Source organism: Ursus arctos, unplaced genomic scaffold, assembly GCF_023065955.2.
Source record: "Ursus arctos isolate Adak ecotype North America unplaced genomic scaffold, UrsArc2.0 scaffold_11, whole genome shotgun sequence".
In the NCBI taxonomy this organism is placed as follows: Eukaryota; Metazoa; Chordata; class Mammalia; order Carnivora; family Ursidae; genus Ursus; species Ursus arctos.
The window spans coordinates 63,605,261-63,625,837 of record NW_026622775.1 but is presented as its reverse complement, the minus strand read 5'-3'; the positions used below and the strand labels follow the sequence as shown (position 1 = coordinate 63,625,837).

At 39.9% G+C, this 20,577-nt stretch overlaps 1 protein-coding gene across 2 annotated transcripts in view; it reads right to left on the bottom strand.

Annotated features, from left to right (window-relative positions):
- The window catches only part of KIF13B (kinesin family member 13B), a 193,682-nt gene that overhangs the window by 75,154 nt on the left and 97,951 nt on the right, over window positions 1-20,577 (bottom strand). For both annotated transcript variants that reach the window (XM_026518909.4, XM_026518910.4), the window contains exons 14-21: window positions 13,802-13,932; window positions 9,738-9,824; window positions 8,035-8,225; window positions 7,485-7,695; window positions 6,425-6,587; window positions 2,976-3,122; window positions 1,615-1,764; window positions 1,189-1,317 (exon numbers count right to left, since the gene is read on the bottom strand). In XM_026518909.4, coding sequence (XP_026374694.1) covers window positions 1,189-1,317; window positions 1,615-1,764; window positions 2,976-3,122; window positions 6,425-6,587; window positions 7,485-7,695; window positions 8,035-8,225; window positions 9,738-9,824; window positions 13,802-13,932 — 1,209 coding nt within the window. The remainder of the gene's footprint in view (window positions 1-1,188; window positions 1,318-1,614; window positions 1,765-2,975; window positions 3,123-6,424; window positions 6,588-7,484; window positions 7,696-8,034; window positions 8,226-9,737; window positions 9,825-13,801; window positions 13,933-20,577) is intronic.

The following is a 20,577-nucleotide window of genomic DNA, read 5'->3' as shown; positions in this document are numbered from 1 at the left end:
CTCCAATTCTAGAAATATTTACTGAGATACAGGACTGGACCAAGGATGGACTATGAAATTAGAGTTAAGTTTAGGCTTCTTTCACTGCACCTTTGAATGGCTTTCTTCTTACTCGTATACTGTTCCTATGACCCTTGCGGATTTCTCTTCCTCAAAAACCTTTTAACTGGTTCCTATAGTGATTCTCAACCAATGGCACACTGGCCCAGGTAGGGTGTGTTTGGAAATGTATGAGGGGATTCTTTTCATGGTCATAGTGAGTGACAGAAGCAGCACTATCTACACCAACTGGGTAGGAGTTCAGGAATATAATGACCTACTTGAAATCTACCTACCAATTATTCATGAAAAAAAAACACAATGCCCTCTGGAGAAAGAGTTTCACGTAACAGGCTCTCCTTCAAGTTCATGTTGAGTCTTGTTTCCAGAAATTTTCCTCAGACTTTACTCTCTGAATTAATTACCTCTCCTCTATGTCCCCAAACATCTCTCTACCTCTCTCAGAGCACTTGGGTCACACGATATCAGAGTCTTCTGTTGACTTGCATGTCCCTCTACACATACACACAAACTACACAGGTTGTCCTTAAGAAAAGAAATCCTATCTTTTTCATCTTTATATTCCCAGTATGATGTCTGACACATAACACTCAACAGTGTTCATGAACAGCATACCTGGGAAGAACAGAAAGAGCAGGGTTTGAGATTGGCACATGCTGGAACAGCATACGCAAGGCACACGGGTGAAGAGGAACAAAAAACATGTGGAAAAACAGTGTAAAGAATGAGTTATAGTACGAGCTTAGGAACAGAACCAGGGCTAGGATAAATCTCGAGCATCAGGAGAAGTTAAGAGGTCCAACAGGAGGAGGAAATTTATGAGAAAAAACTGTGCTTCTCTACAGAGAAGTTCAGATAAACATAAATCCATATAACTTTGGAGCAGAACGGTCCAGAAGAAAGAGGTGACTTATTGAAGGCTTCACAGAGGAAGGCAGTGGAAGTACCTAGCTAACTGGTAAATCAGTATATATGAGGAAATACGGTCTCTAGAATACCAATACTAAAGATTTATTTAGAGACAGATATTTTCAAAATTCGAAAAAGAACATAATATTTATTGTCTAAATAGTCACAATCCTTAAAATCAGCTACACTTCACTACTTCTAAATGAAACTGGGACTTACCATGCACACAAGTCTGTTCTCCTGGGTTTCCTTATCACAGGAGAGATCTGTGGTGTCATCACCTCCAGCAATTCTTTCCCCAACGTCACCACTGATTCGCATGACCTCGACATGCAGCCGACCTGCCACCTAGAACAATAGAGGAGAAGCAGGTACTCTTTCCAGATTTTGTTCTTTCTTCTCTTTTAGAGTCAAATGGTTGAGTTAACGGTAAATGAGAATTTTGAAGCCTAGGTTCTAACAGTTACCGTCCCTCAAAGTACTTGGAATAATCACCATCAAGCAGATGGAAACACAGGTATTAATAATACACAAAAGTACTACTTGTCATTATTAATGAAAAAGAGTCACAACAATACACCGTCACCACCCTACTGTTTCTTAAACTTTTCTCTGAAGGGTACAAGGTATGAAGAGAAAACTAACCTCTCCTTTCTGGTTGACAATTGGAACAGCATACTGTAACTTCACATCATAGAAGAGGGACTCGAGGAAAACATTCGCCACCCCAATGAGACTGTGATTTTCCTGCTCATCATAGAATGGATCAGCACGCTTGAAGTAAGACCGTATGAGCTTTAAAGAGATTGGAACATCGCAGCTTCAGAAATCACTTAAATTAATTCAACCCATGACCGCTTTGTGATGGGCTCTCATGAAGTCACTAAACCTAGCTTAAGCACAGCACCGGACAACACACTCTTATCTGCCTCACTCCCATTAAAATGCTGGTCAGCATCCTTCACCCATGACAGCCATCTCAATAATATGTCACTATGTTTATCACTTCTCCTTTATATGGAAATCTTGCCATGAAAATAGAGAAAACCAGTTGACAAGAAAAAGAAATCGAGTGCACAGAAGTACTCTTTAGTTTTCGTTCCTATTTTATTCCATTTGTTCCTGCCCAATCATAAGATGCAGTGCCACTAACGAGAGCTGACCCCCTTACACAAGAGTGGTTTGCTTTTTTATAATTTGCTAATGTTGTTTTATTTCTGCACTGAAATACAAGAGGAGTACAGTAGAAAGAAGGGAAAAAAATTTAAGAAAAAATGTCATCTAACTATAAAAAGTCCATTTTATTGATGAGAATCTGGAAAAAATAAATATTTTTTTAAAAAACAACAGGCTAAAAACAAAACAAAACAAAAAATAAGAGGCTAAGGAAGTAAACAACTCTATGTGGAAACAAGACCAGCAGTGTTGAAAACTGTAAAAATATACATAATACGTATTTCTGTTTTAAAATTTGCACAAGTACATGGCTGACCTAAATGGGAAACCTGCAACTTGAAGAGAAAGTTCCAGAGTACAGCTCTATGGCACCCACTTTAGGATCAAAACTCCTTCTAAATCTGCTCATAGTAGTATAAATATTAAGATACCACTGATGTTCTATTCAAAAAAAGAGATACTGTAGGTTTCTATTTGCAAGGTTAAATGTGTGGAGAAATGGGGGGATAATAAGGCATGGTCTCTGTCCTAAGTAAATTCTCAGTCTAGTACAGAAGCAGACATATGTGAGACCAACAGATGTCAGAACGGAATGTAGGAGATTCTACTAGAAATCTAGAGAACACAAAATGAGAAGAAAGAAGATGCCAGAAAAATAGGTTATTAAGATTCTTGATTAGCCAAACAATTTAGAGGATTAAAATAAATATTCTAGAAACAGGATTACTATTTTAGCAGAATGAACAATTCTTCCCTAAAATGGGTAGGCTCCTTTCCTGCTTGGTTTCTTCTATGATTACCAGTTCAGTAATTTTTCTCAGATAACTTACCGGGGTATCTTCTTCACACTCCTTCCACTCCTGATAAAGGTCTCTCATATCCAGCAACCTGTTATCCAGTTTTTCTAAAGACCAAATCTGTTTTCCTTTTCCTTTTCTTCTCACCTGGATTGCAGGTTCACTAAGAAGAGAGCCTCGCTGTAAAAAAGTAAGAGTGATCATGTGAAACACAAAGACATCCACCATGGAACCCAACCCTGAACATTCTATACCCACCAGTCAAATGTCATCAACCAAAACGGAATTGCTATCCTTCTCTATTCAGTTCACTGCAAAACTTCTCAGGAACCTTTTAAGCTTAATATAATGTCATTATAATCAACTGTGATCAAAATTTAAATTTAAGTATATAAATTAGATGTAATTTAAAAAGTAAATTTATATAGTAAATTATTCATATAGTAGGTTATTCATATAGTAAATGGGATATAAATTCAAATTTAAAACCCAAAAGACTAAATCATGTTTAATGGGAAATCAAAAAGGTTTTATTCAGGCCATCATCTGACCAGAGAATCTGTGGATAGAAAATGAGTCATAAGCATTGAATAGCAAAGGAAAGTCTACTGGGATGGATAGCTAAGAAATGATCTTTTACCTTTCAAAAGTTTGAATTTAAATTTTTTTTTGAATGGTTAGTATCTTAATATGGTACAAAACACAAAATGTTTAAAAGAGCAAACTGTGAAAAGAATCCCATTTACCCCTTTGGAGGCAACAAATGGTATCAATCTGTAAACATACATAGTTTAAATTTAAAATTAAAAAAACAGTATGAACTAGATAGAGATACTGGTCACACAACACTGTGAGTGGACAATGTGCCACTTAACTATTCACTTTATCTTTTTTAAAAAAAAAGAGAGATGGGGGAGGGGCAGAGGGAGAGAGAGAATCTTAGGCAAGCTCCATGCCCAGCGCCCAGCACAGAGCCCCCAACAAGGGACTGAGATCATGACCCGAACCAAAATCAAGAGTCGGACTCAACCAACTGAGCCACTCAGGCGTCCCTGAACTATTCACTTTAAAATGGTTAATTTTATGTTATATGAATTTCACCAGAAAAAAGCCTAGAATTGAATGAAATTTTTCCAGCTTGTAAGAGCAATGTGGGTTTTGCTTTTTTTTTTTTTTTAAGATTTTATTTATTTATTTTAGAGACAGAGAGAGACAGCATGAGCGGGAGGGGCAGAGGAAGAAGGAGAGAGAGAATCTCAACAAGACTCCACACTGAGCTCAGGGCCTGACATGAAGCTCCATCCCAGGACCCTGAGATCATGACCTGAGCTGAAACCAAGAGTTGGACGCCCGACTGTCCCATCCAGGCACCCCAAAGCAAAGTGTTTTTAATATAGAAACAGTTTTTAAACTTTTTAAAACCACAAGTGGAAAATAAAAATACCCCTGTGTATCTCCCCCAGAGAGACATATCTATCAGTTATCTAATCAATTTAGATTTACTGGATAATGTATCAACTGTTTGGATAGGTCTACTCAGAACTTCAGGGAATTGTGAAATACACCAACGTTGCTTTAACATTTTGCCTATAATCATTTTCAAAGAAATGGAATTTACATAATGAAACAAAGATTCTGAATTCTGAAGCTCAAAAACTGCCATTCTCTCATACTCTAAAGGCCCTTCTACCTCTGCTCAGCCAGCTAGGGAATAAATACAAAAAGCTCATCAGGGATCCACACTGGAGTGGTACTGCAGGCAGAGAATGCTTGAATGGGGAGGAAACGGCAGCCAGCAAAATCCTGCAGCCTCATGATTTGGCCCTCCAGAAACTACAAGAAGAACTGGAAAAAAGAAAAAAAAGAAATTTCTGCCTCTTACCACAATCACGAGAGAGGGGCGAGTATAAGGCCAGGAGTAAGACCAGAACAAACAACACTGCTCACAGTAGGGGCAAGTGAAATGAAGCTTTCAAGTACCAAAAACAAAAGGTCTTGTTGGATAAAAGAGGAAAGACCCAGCCTGAGTTAAAAAAGACTCTCTCCTTAAGAAATACTTCCTTGTCCAGCTCCTCTCTCTAGATGAAATCTGAAAATACTAATCTAGTAAATCAATAATAGTAGCATAGATTAGTAGCCATTAACGTGTTAACAATGGCTGCCTTGACTCCAGCGATGTGCATCATCTCTACCAGCCGTGCAAACAGCCCCACAAACACATTATCAGGTGTCTAGGAGACAGAGAGGCCCAAAATGACTTGCGTCATTTCTAGGTACTGACTTGGCTGCCCGGAGACAAGGTTGCTCCTTCCAACAAAGCCTGAGCCAGGATACACAGAAAAGAGCTACAGACAGTCATGCTTCATGGGGAAAAAATGGTTATGTTTCTGTTTTTCCAACTCGAACACTACGGAATGGAAGAAGACCTTGCTCTGCCCAGTCTTCTAGAAGAATCTAAGCCCTATACCTTCTGCCCATGATTGGCTTTCCTCTACTGCTTTTTGTCTGAATCCCACTGCACCTGTGGTTTGCCCTACAAATACCAACAAACAAAATAAAGTTCTAAGTTCAAATCACACACAGAATATGTATCAAAAGACAAATCTCCATAGCAATGAATGCATTACGTTCACAAAACCTGTATTACTTGAAACATTAAGCATCCTATTTGCCAAATATCTACCCTGTGAAAACACTGACCTTGAGGCTGTAATGCCACAAGAAAAAGAAAGATGTGGTCCTTGCTACCAAATCAGAATAGAATACCCAAATGTTCATTAAAGCTTTGCTGTGTCAAATACTGTGGGAGAAACAAAAGCACATGGACCCTCAAAATATTTATCTGAATACAAAATTCTACATACTATCAAAAATTATCTATGAATATGACTGAGAGCTAGAAAAGGGCCTAAATAACAAAGAAAAGAAAACAACTGGATAGCAAGGATAGAAAATTTTGACGGGGCTTTCCCCCTACATTTTATTAAGGTTATTACATTATACAAAAAAAAAAAGTGATCATGAATACATACATGAAACAACTAATAAACAGTTTTGCAGAGCAACCTATTAGCAAGTGAAAATAACACGGTACACGTAAAGTAAACACGGAACTTAACGGAGGGGGGTTGTATGGTGGTAACAGAATGAAGGGGAAAAACCACTTTGCAAGATTCATCAGGAAAGACGTCCCAGAAATCATAGAAACAGACTGAAGAAAGGGAGCTGAGTAAAATAAATTGGTGGCATGTGGTGGGAAGAGGTGGAGAGGATATGCTAGTGGACAAAGGACACATAGGCACAAAGGCAAAAAATTAAAAGCAAATAAATTCTACTCGAGAAAGAGAACAAGTACAAAAGGATGCAGACTGCAGAAGGTGTAGGTGGGGAGGAGGGCAAACCCGCTGGTGTTTAAATAACACTGGTGAAACAGCAGTTTCTTCCAGTGGTATCTTTGTCTCTTCCATTAATGGCAACCTCACCTTCCTGTTGGCATCCAGGCTGGAGGCTGGGATCTGCAGGGTTACTTTATACTCTGTTCTTTTATCCAGTTCCTCTGCAATGTAACTAGCTTCTCTCACCAACAGATTGGCTTTCACAATTTGTTCCCTCAGCCTCATCAGGCTGTTATTCAGTGTTGCTTCTCTTTAAAAAGAAGGGGGGGAGGGGGGGAATAACCGTCAAGCAGCACATCAGAATATTATGTAGTACATAGTATGTTAATGCCAAACTGCGAACCAAGCTTTACAACTGCCTTGTGCACGCGGGGAATATATTACTGACACCGACCCATGCACGCGCTTGTATCTGGGCTATGTTGGAAGTACTGGCACACGCTCGTGTAACAAGCTGGCCATTGATTAGGACAGTGCTTCGAAAACTTGACTGTGTATACAAATCACCCGGGGATCTTGATACACTAAAGCTTTTGATTCTGTAGGTCTGGGGTGGGGTCTGATACGCTACACTTCTATCAATCTCCACCTGACAGAAATGCTGCCTGTCTGTAGACCAAACTCTGAACAGCAAGAGGTTAGTTAAGTACAGTTTGTAACCTGGATGAGCCATTTTAGTGCAACGCTAATTAGCGCATATAGAGTTCAAACTTGCAATCTGCATCTCATTAGCACCATGCTTTACCTACCTGAGCTAATCAGTCCAGATAACCACCTTTCTTTTTTTTTTCCTTTTTTTAAAAAGCATCTACCCAAGCTTCAGAACCTAAAGTATAATACAATGATAAGTATAACTTCTAAGTACAAATACTTGTTTATTCAAATCCAAAAGCCATACAAACTAAAATGGGGCAGGACCTGACATGGACAACTTTAAATAAATGAATATAAATTGGTAATTGCCATTTTTCTCAAAAAATAAAAACAAAAATAAGATCATGCCAAATGGTTCTTAAGCTGTAACATTCTCTCTTAATATAATTCTTTTTCAAGTAATGTCTAGATTTCTCCATACTGCATCTTACCCAGGTGAGGTAAAGTGCTGAGCATATGCTATGCACATGTAATAAAGGCCCTATGCCCCTACCTCTCTTCGGCCCACTGTCTCAGTCGCTGTTGAGCGCTGGGCGAGTGGAAAGAAAACCTGTCCCCACTACGACAGTTCTGTTTCTCAGGAGACAGCCTTCTTCGTAGCTGCTCCAATTCATGCTCATACATAAGCCGCTGGCGCTCCAGCGCAGACCGTTTCTCTTCTTCATGCTGCTGTTCCAGGCTGTTCAATATGGACTGCATTGGATCTAAACAAGGTTTTTTTAAAAGGTAAATAATGAACAAAAGGTCACGGTACAACACAGTGGATTTCAAATGTGGTTCTACATTGCTATGCTGTTCGTCATCCTAACTAGTAAATGAAGATTCTTGAAGACAGTTTGGAATAAACTCCCCACTACTCATCATATCATCTCTCTGTCAGATACATACTGAACTGTTTTTATAAATGTAGTAAGTTAAAAGAATACAGAGAATAACATAAAGATTTCCTTGTTTTGTTAACATTTAAAAGGTCTCAGTCATAAACATTTTTAACTTTCCATCAACTTTAAAAGATTTCTAAAATGCACAAGAGATCTGCTCACCATTATTACCCAGAGCCTTCATGGTAACCTCCATCTGCGCATATTCATAATTAAAGTTGATTTCACTGGACACCTCACTGGAGGAGTCCCCGTCTACATCCAGCTGCTCAGAGCTGGTATCATTCTTCATGGAGGTGTCGTGTTCCTCATCCTCTCGATCTGCTTTCTTTTTCTTTTTAGGTAAATTCAGTCTTGGGGGGAAGAAAGAATATTATTTTTAAAATAAAGATATGCACTTATTCCATTCATTAAATACTGGCGTTTGCTAGATGCCAAAGGGGGTACCATGTAAGTATAAGGCAATTACTATACTCTGGAATTTTATCCTCTAGTAGTAGAAATAAACACACACACAGGCACAAATAGTTACAACAGACCATGTGACTCAGGGCCACATGACCGACAAGCTAGGTGTTGAAGAAAAGCTGAGGACCCCTGGAATAACAACAGAAAAGAAGACAGAGTAGGAAGTCATTTGAACCAAGCTTTAAAAGTGGGAACAGCATGAGAAGAGACGTGGAAATGGAAACTCTCATAGTCTCTGAAGAAATTATGAATAAAACAACATAGGGGCACACAAAACTTGTATAGCAGAAATTATGGGAGGTAATGCTGGAAAGATCACTGTATCTCAAACTATGAAGGCTTTGAAAACCAAGTCAAGCAGTTTATACCCAATGCAGTTTGAGAAGGATAAAAATGAAAAATATTTTCCGCACACTTTGTGCCCCTCTACTCTTTATTCAGTAATCAAAATATCAACTGGCCTACAAGAAAGGATCTCCATTAGCTGTAAGAAAAGTCAGTCTGATATCCCAAGCATGGTGACCAGTGACAGGAAGAGAAACAGACCAGGACTGTAGTTCTGTACAATCTCCAGCCCACCCTTCCCTGGAAACACAACACCAGTTTTCTATGGAAAACAATGTGTGCAGTCCCAGAACAGGCACTTTCTTAGCCTCCCTTGTAGTTAAGAGGCAAATTCTAGCAAATGAGACAAAAATGGAAGGTTGCTGGGGGCTCTGGGAAGACTTCTGCTTTTTCTGATCAAGCAGACAGAGCTAGTATCACCACCCTTCTCCCTCATTTTCTTCATATGTGCCTGGATACTGCTTTGATACCTGGAGTGGCATGGCCATCTTTAGACCACAGGGAAATACCAAGACAATGAGACAGTGAAAAGCCTTCTGCCGTGACAGTTTTGAGAGGCTTAGCCAATGCCAACAACCATCCACCTTTGGATTTCTTATTTGGTCAGTAAAACGAATTGTTTAAGCCATCATAGTCAAGTTTGCCATTACTTGCAGCTGAAAACATTCCTAAATGAAATACGAACTTTATTTTATGAGTAAGGAAACTAAAACTACTCTTTTCCAATAAAAACTATACAAATAAAAAGATAAGCAGGTCTGAAAAAAAAAAAAAGTAAAGAATTCTTACACCTGATGGCAAAACAATCATCTTGCACCAGGAAATAAAAAGGAAAAAAGTAAGTAAGTAAACTTATTTTTCCTGAGAGTATTGTTCACATGTCTCTCAGGCTCAAAGCATATAGTGAACAATCCATATACAGTCAGTAAATATATATGCACAAAGCAATGTATACTTTTTACGGAGTTAAGTTTACCTTCTAATATACCTTCTTCTGTTTCAGAGTATTCTCTTTAATAATCTCTCTTTAAGAGCCATGAATAATGTCATACCTGAAAAAGTGGTTGTTTCCCCATAATATCCTGTCCCCATGGTGGAGTTGTATAGGACTAGATACGGAAGAGCCATTTACAAACGTTCTGAGGGAAGAAGAGGTCAAACATGCAAACAATGATTATCATGTTTTCTCCTTTAATTATCCAATACTATGGAGATCTAATTACTAGGAAAAACGGAATAATCAATTCCCCAAAATAATCAATTCCCCTGCCTCAGTGAATTTTATTACTTGTATTTACTTCTCTGCTGAGAAATGCTTACAGTACTAAATATAATAAATTACTATCCTCTACTTTTCAAAGTTCCAAATTTTTTTAGCATATTAAGGAGTAAATATGGAGCCATTACAGGCAACAGTAAAAAGCTGGTAGCGGTATACATTACAACTTAAATGAGTATGTCCAATCTACATGATTAATAAGAGCCAATCAACCAACTAGATTCTAGAAATAGAAGAAATGAGACCTATGCTAAATTGTTCTTTAACTTCCTAGAGCACAGAAAAGCGTTCATATCCTATCAATATATAAAAGATTTATAAGGTCCACTTGACTGCTTATCTTGACAATGGAGTTCAACAGAAGGGTGGATAGGACATAAAGGGAAGAATTTGCAGGGGCAGGAAATAAAAATTATGCATAGCACTATAAGACTGATATTTCTGGAATACCAGTTTCATCAAGCCTCTCTACTGCTGAAGGATTCATTTGCTTAGACATAGGATAAAGGTCAAGTTCTTTATCTTACCCTCCAGGCCCTATAAAAGGAAGCCCCGTTTCTCTCTTTCGTTCTTTCCCCCTTCTAGTGAATTCTCAAATCCAGCCAAAAAAAGAAGAAAAAAAAAAAGGCTTATGTTCTGTCCACTAAACACAACTGACTGACTCTTTTTTCAAAGCCAGGCTTATACCAGTTCTACAACCTGGAATAGAGTTCCTGTTCCTCCCTATCCTCCCACCAAGTCCTATTCAGCTTTCAAAGCCCAGTTGGTTTCTGCTGCTTCTGTAAAAGCTGCTCATCACTTCAGCCTATAGTGTCTTAGTTTTCTTTACTGTCCTAAAGCACTTACCTGGCTTTATATTGCTAGTTACTTTTTATGTACATGCATATACACAAAATCCTACTCTCTATATGTGGATTTCACTTACCATGTGGGTTTGTAAACACTAAAAGTAATTCGTCCTCCTATAGTCTGATTATTCAAAGTATGAGCTCAAAAATTATAACAAGAGGGAACCTACTAAAATTAGCAGATTTTAGCTTTTATGACATAAATTCCTTAAGTACAATGAGGAGTTCAATTAAAGGCAAATATATAGAAAGGCTAACTTTTAAAACCTATAGCAGTTAAGCCATAATTAGTAAATAAAAGCATGATTATAATAACAGTTTCCAAAGTGTGGTCTCTGTGGCGTCCCCAAGATCAAAGCTATTTTTATAATAATGCTAACTTGCCCTTTGCACCGTGTTGACATTTATAACCAACAATGAGTAAACTGCTAGTGTTTTAGCACGAACCAAGACAGTGGCACATCAAACGTTACTAGTAGTCACTGTACCACTCATGGCCACGCACTCACAATTTTTAAAAAACCTTTCCTTTGAGGATGTCCTTGATGAAGCAGTAAAAATTATTACTTTTTAAAATCCTGACCCTGAGTACACAACTTTTTAAACATGCTGGGTGACAAAATGAGAAGTACATAAGAAGCACTGTGTTCATTCACACCAGAGTGTGATGACTGTTCTGAGCAAAAGACATATACCAAGTGGTATCCGGGGCAGCCATTTTCTTGAAAATGGACAAAGCGAGGAAATGCCAGCTATAAATTTCAAGTGAGAATTGGGAGTTTGGAAACTTGTGTCAATGCCCTCCATCCAAAGACAACTAGGAGCATTCCTGTAGCTGAACAAGCTGGGCTGATTACTCATACACAGGGAGGGGACACAGTCGCAGGAAGTATGGAGCACCTCAGTGACAGTGTGCTCAGAAGGACTGTTGCAAGATTTGGGCTTTAGCCGGATGACTTGGCAAAAGCTCTGAGAGAGGGGGTTGGATGCTGTCAGAAAGCAGGAGTACTTTTATGATTGGGCATTTATCTATAGAGGGGAGACTAGAACGAAGATAAAGTTGTGACTGGTAAAGAAGTAACCGCTCACCTCAGCCAGGGGAAGGTGTCTGGTATTTGGTGTGTGGCAGAGTGACCTTGGTTTTTGTCTGTGCTGAAACAAGATTATTACATGGCCTTCTTTGTCATGTTTTATAACGGCTTCAGAGTAACCTTGCCTGATGTTGGTATTCCGTAAGACTGTTTAATAGGAGCATAGCATGCCCAGGCTGGAAGTGCCGGGACCAGCTCTGCTGTTCTTTCCCCTTCCTCATTTGCATCCTTCACTGTGAGCTGGACAGCTTCCCAATATTTAAAGATTTTTTGGATAAAATCAGTAATGATATTTTTTAAAGACTGATTGATTTATTTAAAGATTTTATTTATTTGAGAGAGAGAGAAAGAGAGTGCACAGGAGGGAGAGGAAGAGAGAATCTGAAGTAGACTCCGTGCAAAGTGTGACACGGGGCTTGATCCCACAACTGTGAGCTCGTGACCTGAGCCGAAACCAACAGCTAGACACTTAACTGACTGAGCCACCCAGGTGCCCCATGATTTATTTATTTTTAGAGAGAGGAGAGAGAGAGAGCACGTGGAAGAGTAGGGGGAAGGGCAGAGGGAGAGGAAGAGAGAGAATCCCAAGCAGACTCCCCACTGAGTGTGGAACCCAACTCGGGGCTCAATCTCACAACCCTGGGATCATGACCTGAGCCGAAACCAAGAGTCAGACAGTCAACCAACTCTGCCACCCAGGCACTCCAAAATTAGCAATGACATTAATGATTATTCAGTATCATATAATGAAATGGATCAACATTTGAAGAATCAATATAAGTCAATTAACAGTTATAGACCATTATATAACAGGGCAATAACAGCTGCACAGCTCAAGGAAGCAACCTGAGAAACATTTAATTTGTAAAATATTGTATCTCTTCATTCATTCATTACTTACTGAGCACTTATATACTAGTCCTCTATTAAAGAAGAGAACCAAAAAAGAAAGGCCCTTATCCTCAATGAGCTCACAGTCTACTGGGGTAATAAAGATTAACAGCCCACAAGAACACAATATGATGAGGTGCCTTGGTGGCTTACTCGGTTAAGTGACTGACCTTTGATCTCAGCTCAGGTCTTGATCTCAGGGTCGTGAAGTTAAGCCCTGCTTTAGGCTCCACACTGGGCATGGAGACTACTTAAAAAACAAAGTTTTTTTAAAAAACAATACAATATGAAGTCTTAACATAACAGGAAATATAAGGTGTACTGGAATATATACTAGGGACCCTTCATGTAAACCAAACAGGGAATTCCCCGAAAGTAGATAATGATAGAGCTTAGCCTTGAAGGTCTAACAGGAGTCAGCTGCCCAAAAGAATGACAGACACAGAGGAACAAGAGACAAACAGGAGGGATATAAGGGATTTTGCATCAAAAATAGCAGAAAGCTTGGGGCACCTGGGTGGCTCAGTTAGTTAAGTGTCTCCCTTCGGCTCGGGTCATGATCCCAGGGTCATGGGATCGAGCCCTGCATTGGGCTCCCTGCTCAGTGGGGAAGCCTACTTCTCCCTCCCTCTCCCTCTGCTGCTCCCCCTGCTTGTCCCTTCTCTCTCTTTCTCTGTCAAATAAATAAATAAAATCTTTGGAAGAAAAAATAGCAGAAAGCCAGCTGGCTGTATGTAAGTGACCCAGGAAAAAGATTAGAGTGTTGGCATAGTTCCAATCAAGATTTGATGAGGGCCTTATTTAAATAAGGCCATGGTAGTGAATACAGAGAGGAGAGATGGGTTTAAGAGATATTAAAAAGTTCAACGTAAAGGACTTGGTAACTAACTGGATAGCTTCATTAAGTGAACAAGCGAAGGCCAAACATGCTGTATAACACCCACAACTAGTGTACTTTCTTCCTCTTAAAAATTATGGTGACATTAATACTAATGAAAGTACATTACCTGGTGTTCTTCTGAGGAGTCAGCATAACCTGGCCTTCTGCCGTGATGTCTATAATACAATGTTCAGGAAGAATTCCCATTCCACATAGCTGGATATCTTGGGAATTTGCTGAACCTATCAATGTATGTTCCTACAAAAGAATCGAAGTCACTGATTAATATTGTATTCTTACATATATAAAAACTACAATCATCTCCTCTGAGCCCTCCTATATTGATCCATTACCTTAGCTAGAAGGTTTTTGAAGCAAACGGAATGGGGTAAGGGGGAATTTCTGGCTTTCTCTAAAATATATTCTACAAGGTATAATTCCTTATAAGGAATAATGCACTGAGTTGAGTTTTACCTTTTAAACCTAAAGCTGTAGTTTTATATCAAGGTCTATACTACATTATTTTCCATTGCAATCTTGATTCAAAATATTTTATACTACTCTCAGAGCATGAGACACGTGTCAATAATGCACCGAAACTACTCGTCTGAAAACTACAGCTACCTAGTTGTACATCACTTACCTGGTCTCAATCAAGATGGTCAACTACAAAGACAAAAAGCTATTCAAATCTAACAAGTCTGAAAAGATTAAAATTACTTTATGAATCCCGTGGTCTCCCTAATCCTCACAGAAGATATGATGGATGTGTTCTTACTGTAGTCACAACTGTTCAATTCTTGAAGCCCCAATCACCAGCCTTGCTGGGCAGCTGAGAAAGCAGATATAAAAATCATGCTCCCTCGTATGCACTTCAACACTTGACTACCGGTACATAACTAAACATTGATAACAGCTGGATGTGTCCCTAAGCCACCTCCTCCCTCCATACACCTAGATCTGCGGTCAGATAAAAACTATGTTAGGCTCTGCAAGCCACATGCAACCACCCAACTCTGCCTAGTAGTGTGAAAACAGACCACACACAAATGAACAAGTGTGGCTACTTTCCAATAAAACTTTATTTATGAGCACTGAAATTTGAACTGCATATAATTTTCACGTGTCTGAAATATTGTGGTTCTTCTAATTTTTTTTCAACCATTTAAAAAATATAGAAACCATTCTTAGCTCCCAGGCCATAGAGAAGCAGGCAGAGAAGGAGATTTGGCCGGTGGAAGTAGTTGCTGACCCCTGATCATGATGACTTCACCCAGTTACTTCATCCAGTTGCATGGGTTTTAAATACTGTTGAAACAGGGAAACTAAAGGGACCCCATGAAAAACTGCTGTTTTTGCTCCTTTTCCTGCTTCTATTCTTGCAAAGGCCTATACCCACCCAGACACACACCTTATAGAACAAATAATGTATGTTTTCCTTGTAAAGGTCAAGGAGTTAATGATTTCTTTGGAGTCTTCCAGCACAATAAATACCATCTAAGGAGTGACCAAGTCCACTGACTCACCAAGCCCTCTGGCTCCAGGGCATAAGTGGCTTATGGAGGATACCTAAACACTCCTCTCTGTTCCGGGATGCCTGAGAAGACACAATTCTCAATAAAAATCCCAGGCCCCAAGCAAAGAAGAGACTCACTCTCCTTTGCTTTCCATGTCTCCCAGATGCTCTGTCTGTATCTGCACTCTATGTCTTCAGTAAACTCTGCTCTCTCTTCCTCTAGGCCCGCATTTGATTTCTATCCTGCAAGAAGGCAAGGAAGGACCTTCTTGGCTGATCCTGCAGGACCCCCTCGAGGGGGTCCTCAGACCCCACCTGAGGGCAACACTGTCTTTATATAAATTAAATCACCAACCAGAAACTACAGGCTTCAGTTCCATTATTTTCCTGCCTCCACTACCACTATTCTAGTCTCATTAACCATTATTTCTTGCCTACTTGGATGCTTAAAGACATTTCTTTTTTTTAAAGATTATTTATTTATTTATGTGTGTGTGTGTGTGTGTGTGTGTGTGTGTGTGTGTGCTTATTTATTTATTTCAGTGAGAGAGCGCACTCCTGAGTTGGAGGAGGGTGGGGGGAGGGATGGGGAATTTCAGGCAGTCTCCGCCCTGAGCGCAGAGCCATCAGGCTCGATCTCAAGACCCTGAGGTCATGACCTGAGCCAAAACCAAGAGCCGGCTGCTCAAACGACTGAGCCACCCAGGTACCCTCCTTAAAGCCATTTCAAAGTGTCTAAATGTCATTATAAATGGCATCTGAGTGTCTAAAGACATTTCAAAGTGAAAAGACCAAAGCAGAACTTTTGCTCACCCAACCCCAACCCAATGAATCTATTCTCTTCGCCATTAATAGTGGTTATTGCCACCACCCAGTTAGTCTGCTAAAAAGCTTAGATGCTACTGAGTCCTCTCTTTCCTTCACCAGCCAACCCCTGGGCCCATGTCAATCAGAACATCCCGATAGGCTGTCCTTCCACAACATATCCAGAATCAGCTTATTTTCCCCTCTACTATCTACCTCTACTATCACACCTTGCTCTGTTCCTGGGGTGAATACATGAACCTCCTGCTACTTCCTCCACTTCTAATCCTAATCCCCCAACCCCATCCACTACCAGCACAAGAGCTGATCATGTGATCTCCCTATTTAAAATCCTCTAGTGGCTTCCCTTTGAACTTCTAATGAAGTCCAAATTCTTATCCAGGCTTACAAAAAACACTGTGATGTGACCCCGCCTACCTCTCCATCCTAGCTCCTGCCACTCCCCCTTCTCCTGGAAAGATAAGGCCACAGTGGCCTTTTATCTGTCCCTTGAGCGCTGGCGGTTTCCCTGGTCTGAAACATTCCCCCCGCCCCTTGATATTGGTAGTTTCTTATCATTTCTATCTCACCCTTAAAGGGCACATTTTCAGAGAGATATATCCCGAACTGATAATCAGAAATAACCACCCCATCACTCACCTATTTCAATTCTTTACATAGCACTGACTGTCGGTGGGCTCAGTATCTATCTCCACAGCTAGCATGGAAAAAAGCAGAGAACAGCTTGACCCACTCTCCACTCTAATCCAAGCACTTAACACAGGCCTGGCCCAGTTAAGCATTAAATAAATATAAAAGAAAAACAAATGAACAATCATTTCCCTTCAGACTCAAAAGAAGACGATTCTCTCCTCTTCTTTGCTGCTAACTGTTCTAATTATGTTGTGGGTCCCAGTGCTTCTCACCTCTTCTGGGACCTCAACCTCATAAAAAGGGCCCTTCCCCACTAGTATTTTCATTTCCCCTTTTCTGGGGGTTTCTTCACTCAACTATATTGCAGTGGTGTTTCTAAGGAAACAAAGAGCTGGGATCCAGAGCTGTCCCATGGTATCCTATTCAATCCCCAAGGAGTGTAAATAATACAGAGGACATTCCACATAAACCTTTACTCTTCACTACTGGCTGAGGTTTCCTGGCCAATCCCCATACTTTTCTAATCTGCAGAACAAGACTTAACTGTGTAGATACCGCAAGTAATACTTTATGATGTTCAGTAGCAGGCCTAAAGAATCTATTCCATGCCTGTCTCCATTCCCCACTTTGGTTCTTCCCACCCTGTCTTTAAAACACTAACTCCATGCTGGAGAGAGATTCCAAAAGGAGGGAAAAAATGTCTAAAGAGAGGAATGCCTGGCTGGTTCAGTTGGGAGGATCATGTGACTCTCTATCTCAGGGTTGTGAGTTCAAGCCCCACATCAGGTGTAGAGATTACTTAAAAATAATAAAATCTTAAAAAAAAAAAAAAAAAGTCTACAGAGAAAAAGGGCCCAAGGCCACCTAAAAAAGAAAAAATCCCCAAAGCATTGGCTTAGGCCATTTCCATGTATAATCCCATTTCTCTACCTGTAAGAAATTCTAGAAGAAGTCCTAATAGTGACTTTGGTGGAGGTGGAGGTAAGCCCTGAGTTATATATTCCAGGTTGGAGTCTGAGTGCAGAACCATTTCCTACTACCATCTCCAACCGCACATAGGATCAGGCCCACATCTGTGCACTTGCTCTTGTTCTCTTTGCCTGAAACACTTCCTCTTCCCTTCATCTAAATGAGAATGTCTTTCAATACCTAGGTCTAGTTTCATCTTCTACTTGAAAGTTTCACCATTAGGCGACACTGACTTCTCCCTTATCTGAACCCTGATTACATTCTGAGTGGGTATCACATTTTACTACCTGTTGCACAAATGGTTTTTTTCCCTTTATTTAGACAGCAACCTTTATAGGACTCCTGCATCTTCTCCAACAATGAGCACAGTACATGATACATGGTGGATGCTAAGTATCTGGTCACAGACTGAATTAAAAATTACTGGAGACGAGATATTCACACAAACACGCTAAGGTCTAATTCAAATTCTAGAAGGAAAACTTCATTTTTTCAACAAATATTATACTGAACACCTACTATGAGCTCGGCATCGAGTCACTAGAGATAAAAGAGAGACAAAGTCCCAATTATGGTGCTTACGATCTCAGCAACAACTTAAATCTCTCATTTGAGGTTATAATCTATTCTGATTTGGATGATGATTCGCCAGAATCTCAACCACTGAGCTCTAAAAGCTCAATCTGCCAAAGCCTGACTGTTTGATGTTTTTTTTTTTAAAGATTTTATTTATTTATTCGACAGAGACAGAGACAGCCAGCGAGAGAGGGAACACAAGCAATGGGAGTGGGAGAGGAAGAAGCAGGCTCCCAGCGGAGGAGCCTGATGTGGGGCTCAATCCCATAACGCTGGGATCACGCCCTGAGCCGAAGGCAGACGCTTAACCACTGTGCCACCCAGGCGCCCCTGACTGTTTGATGTTTAAACAAGCTGGACAATAAGCTTTTCGACAAATTTCTCCTATTGTGCTCCAAGCACTGCAGTAAAAATACTGATGAGGAAAAAAATAAACTTATAGGTTGGCATAGAGGTTTATCTAACAAGTAAGTGCTATGAAAGTACAAGGTAATCAAAATAAGATAAAGTTAATCAGGGGTGGCTTTTCAGTCTCTATGTGGTATATGGATATAATGATTCTTCTTTTAAAAGATTTGTTTAGAGAGATTCTTCTTTTAAAAGATTTGTTTTAGAGGCGCAGGTGTGCACCAGGGGGAGAGGGGCAGAGGGAGAGAGAGAGTCTCAAGCGGACTCTACAGCGAGCATAGGGACCAACACGGGCCACGGGGTTTGATCCCACAACGCCTAGATCACAGCCTGAGCTGAAACCAAGAGTTGGAAGCCCAACCAACTGCGCCCCCCAGGTGCCCCTAGATATAATGATTCTTAAAGCATACTAGTTTTCAGGAAAGCTTTAACAAATATGAAATACTAGATTTAAAAATCTCGGAAATAATCAAAGGCTAGAAATGGCTTTTTAACCTTTCTTCATCCATTTAAATTTAATTTCACTGGAGATGATTAGTTAACTATTCTATGAATTTATTGTACCTTGCTTCCTTTATAAACCAACTATTCATGTGGCTCTTTTAAGAACCTCCCTTTGATCAACTAAGTCCTAAAAGAAAGAGAGAAAGACACAGAGAGGGGCAGGGGGAGGTGAAAGGAGGGAGGATAGGACTTGTCCACTAGTGACATATTTCACAGGGCAAGCCTTTCTGAGCCTGCAAAAAGGAAAAGTGGCATATCAGTAAAGCCTGTGAGGTTCCTCAGCCAGCCTTCTCAGATAATTTCTGAAGGAAAAGGTAAGCGAGTACCAGAGGCACTAAGCAGAAAAGTACTTGTTACTCCTCACATATCTAAATAATCAAAATTCTTTAATAAAGAAGTCATGCTGGCTTAACAGAACCAAGACTCTGAAGACAGCTGTTTTGGAATGGAGGTGAAAAAGGCAGGAACGTATCTGTCCATCTTTTGCGATTTTAAGTACTACACCACAGGAGTCCAACTGCTGCTGACCCAAGAACTCCTAATGTGCCCTAACAGTGTCTTATTCATCTTGGGGTCCTTGAAGCCTAACCCACAGCTCCACAAACAGACTGGCTGCTGCCTCTGCCATGCTGGGCCCCTTAGTCAGTGACTGAATACTGGCCAAGAGGACAACAGGTGGTTTACTTTCGATGGGAGCTATGCTATAGGATTAACATGTGTTTTAGAGCTGCTGCTGAATCACTTATCAAGGTATGAATCCTTACTGAGTGTGTATATGTAGAATCTGCCCCAAATCCTTCAGAATCAGCCTTGTTTCCCGGGCTATCCACAGCTGACTTGTGAAAAGAGTAGATCCAGAACTGCATAAGCAAAAAGCCCACCTGAAAGATTTGGTGGGTAATTCAAAGGCGTGCTTACAATCAATCACACTATGATCCCATTTCTGTAATGTAAAAATATATATCACTCTAAGTCTATAGACATACATATAGGAATAGATCCAGAGGATACAGATAAAACTATTACATATTAAGTGCAGTCATCTCTGCATGTTGGAATCTGGGCACAAATCCCCCCTCTTTTTCTAATATGTGTTTATAAAACTCTTCAGAAAACAACGTGTATTACTAGCATCGTGTTTTTAAGGTGGGGGAAGCAGTTCTTCCCTCTAGAAGCTTGGCCGGCACTGGGTAGAAGTCTCCAAGACTACCGCAGAATCACAGGCAGGCCTTGCTTTGCACGAGAACACAGAACTGTAAAAATAACTTTGCAAAGAGATCTTAATAATCAACGGGGAAAACTGCAATTATTCCATGACTTTTTTAAATGTCTGTAAAAACATTAAGAATTCTCTGTTACAATGTATAAGGAAAAAATAGTAAAACTATTTAGTATACTGTAGTTCAGAATATTAGGCACATTGAAACTTAAACATTTTCTTTGCAAAAAACTTATCAAGAGTAGTTTGAACA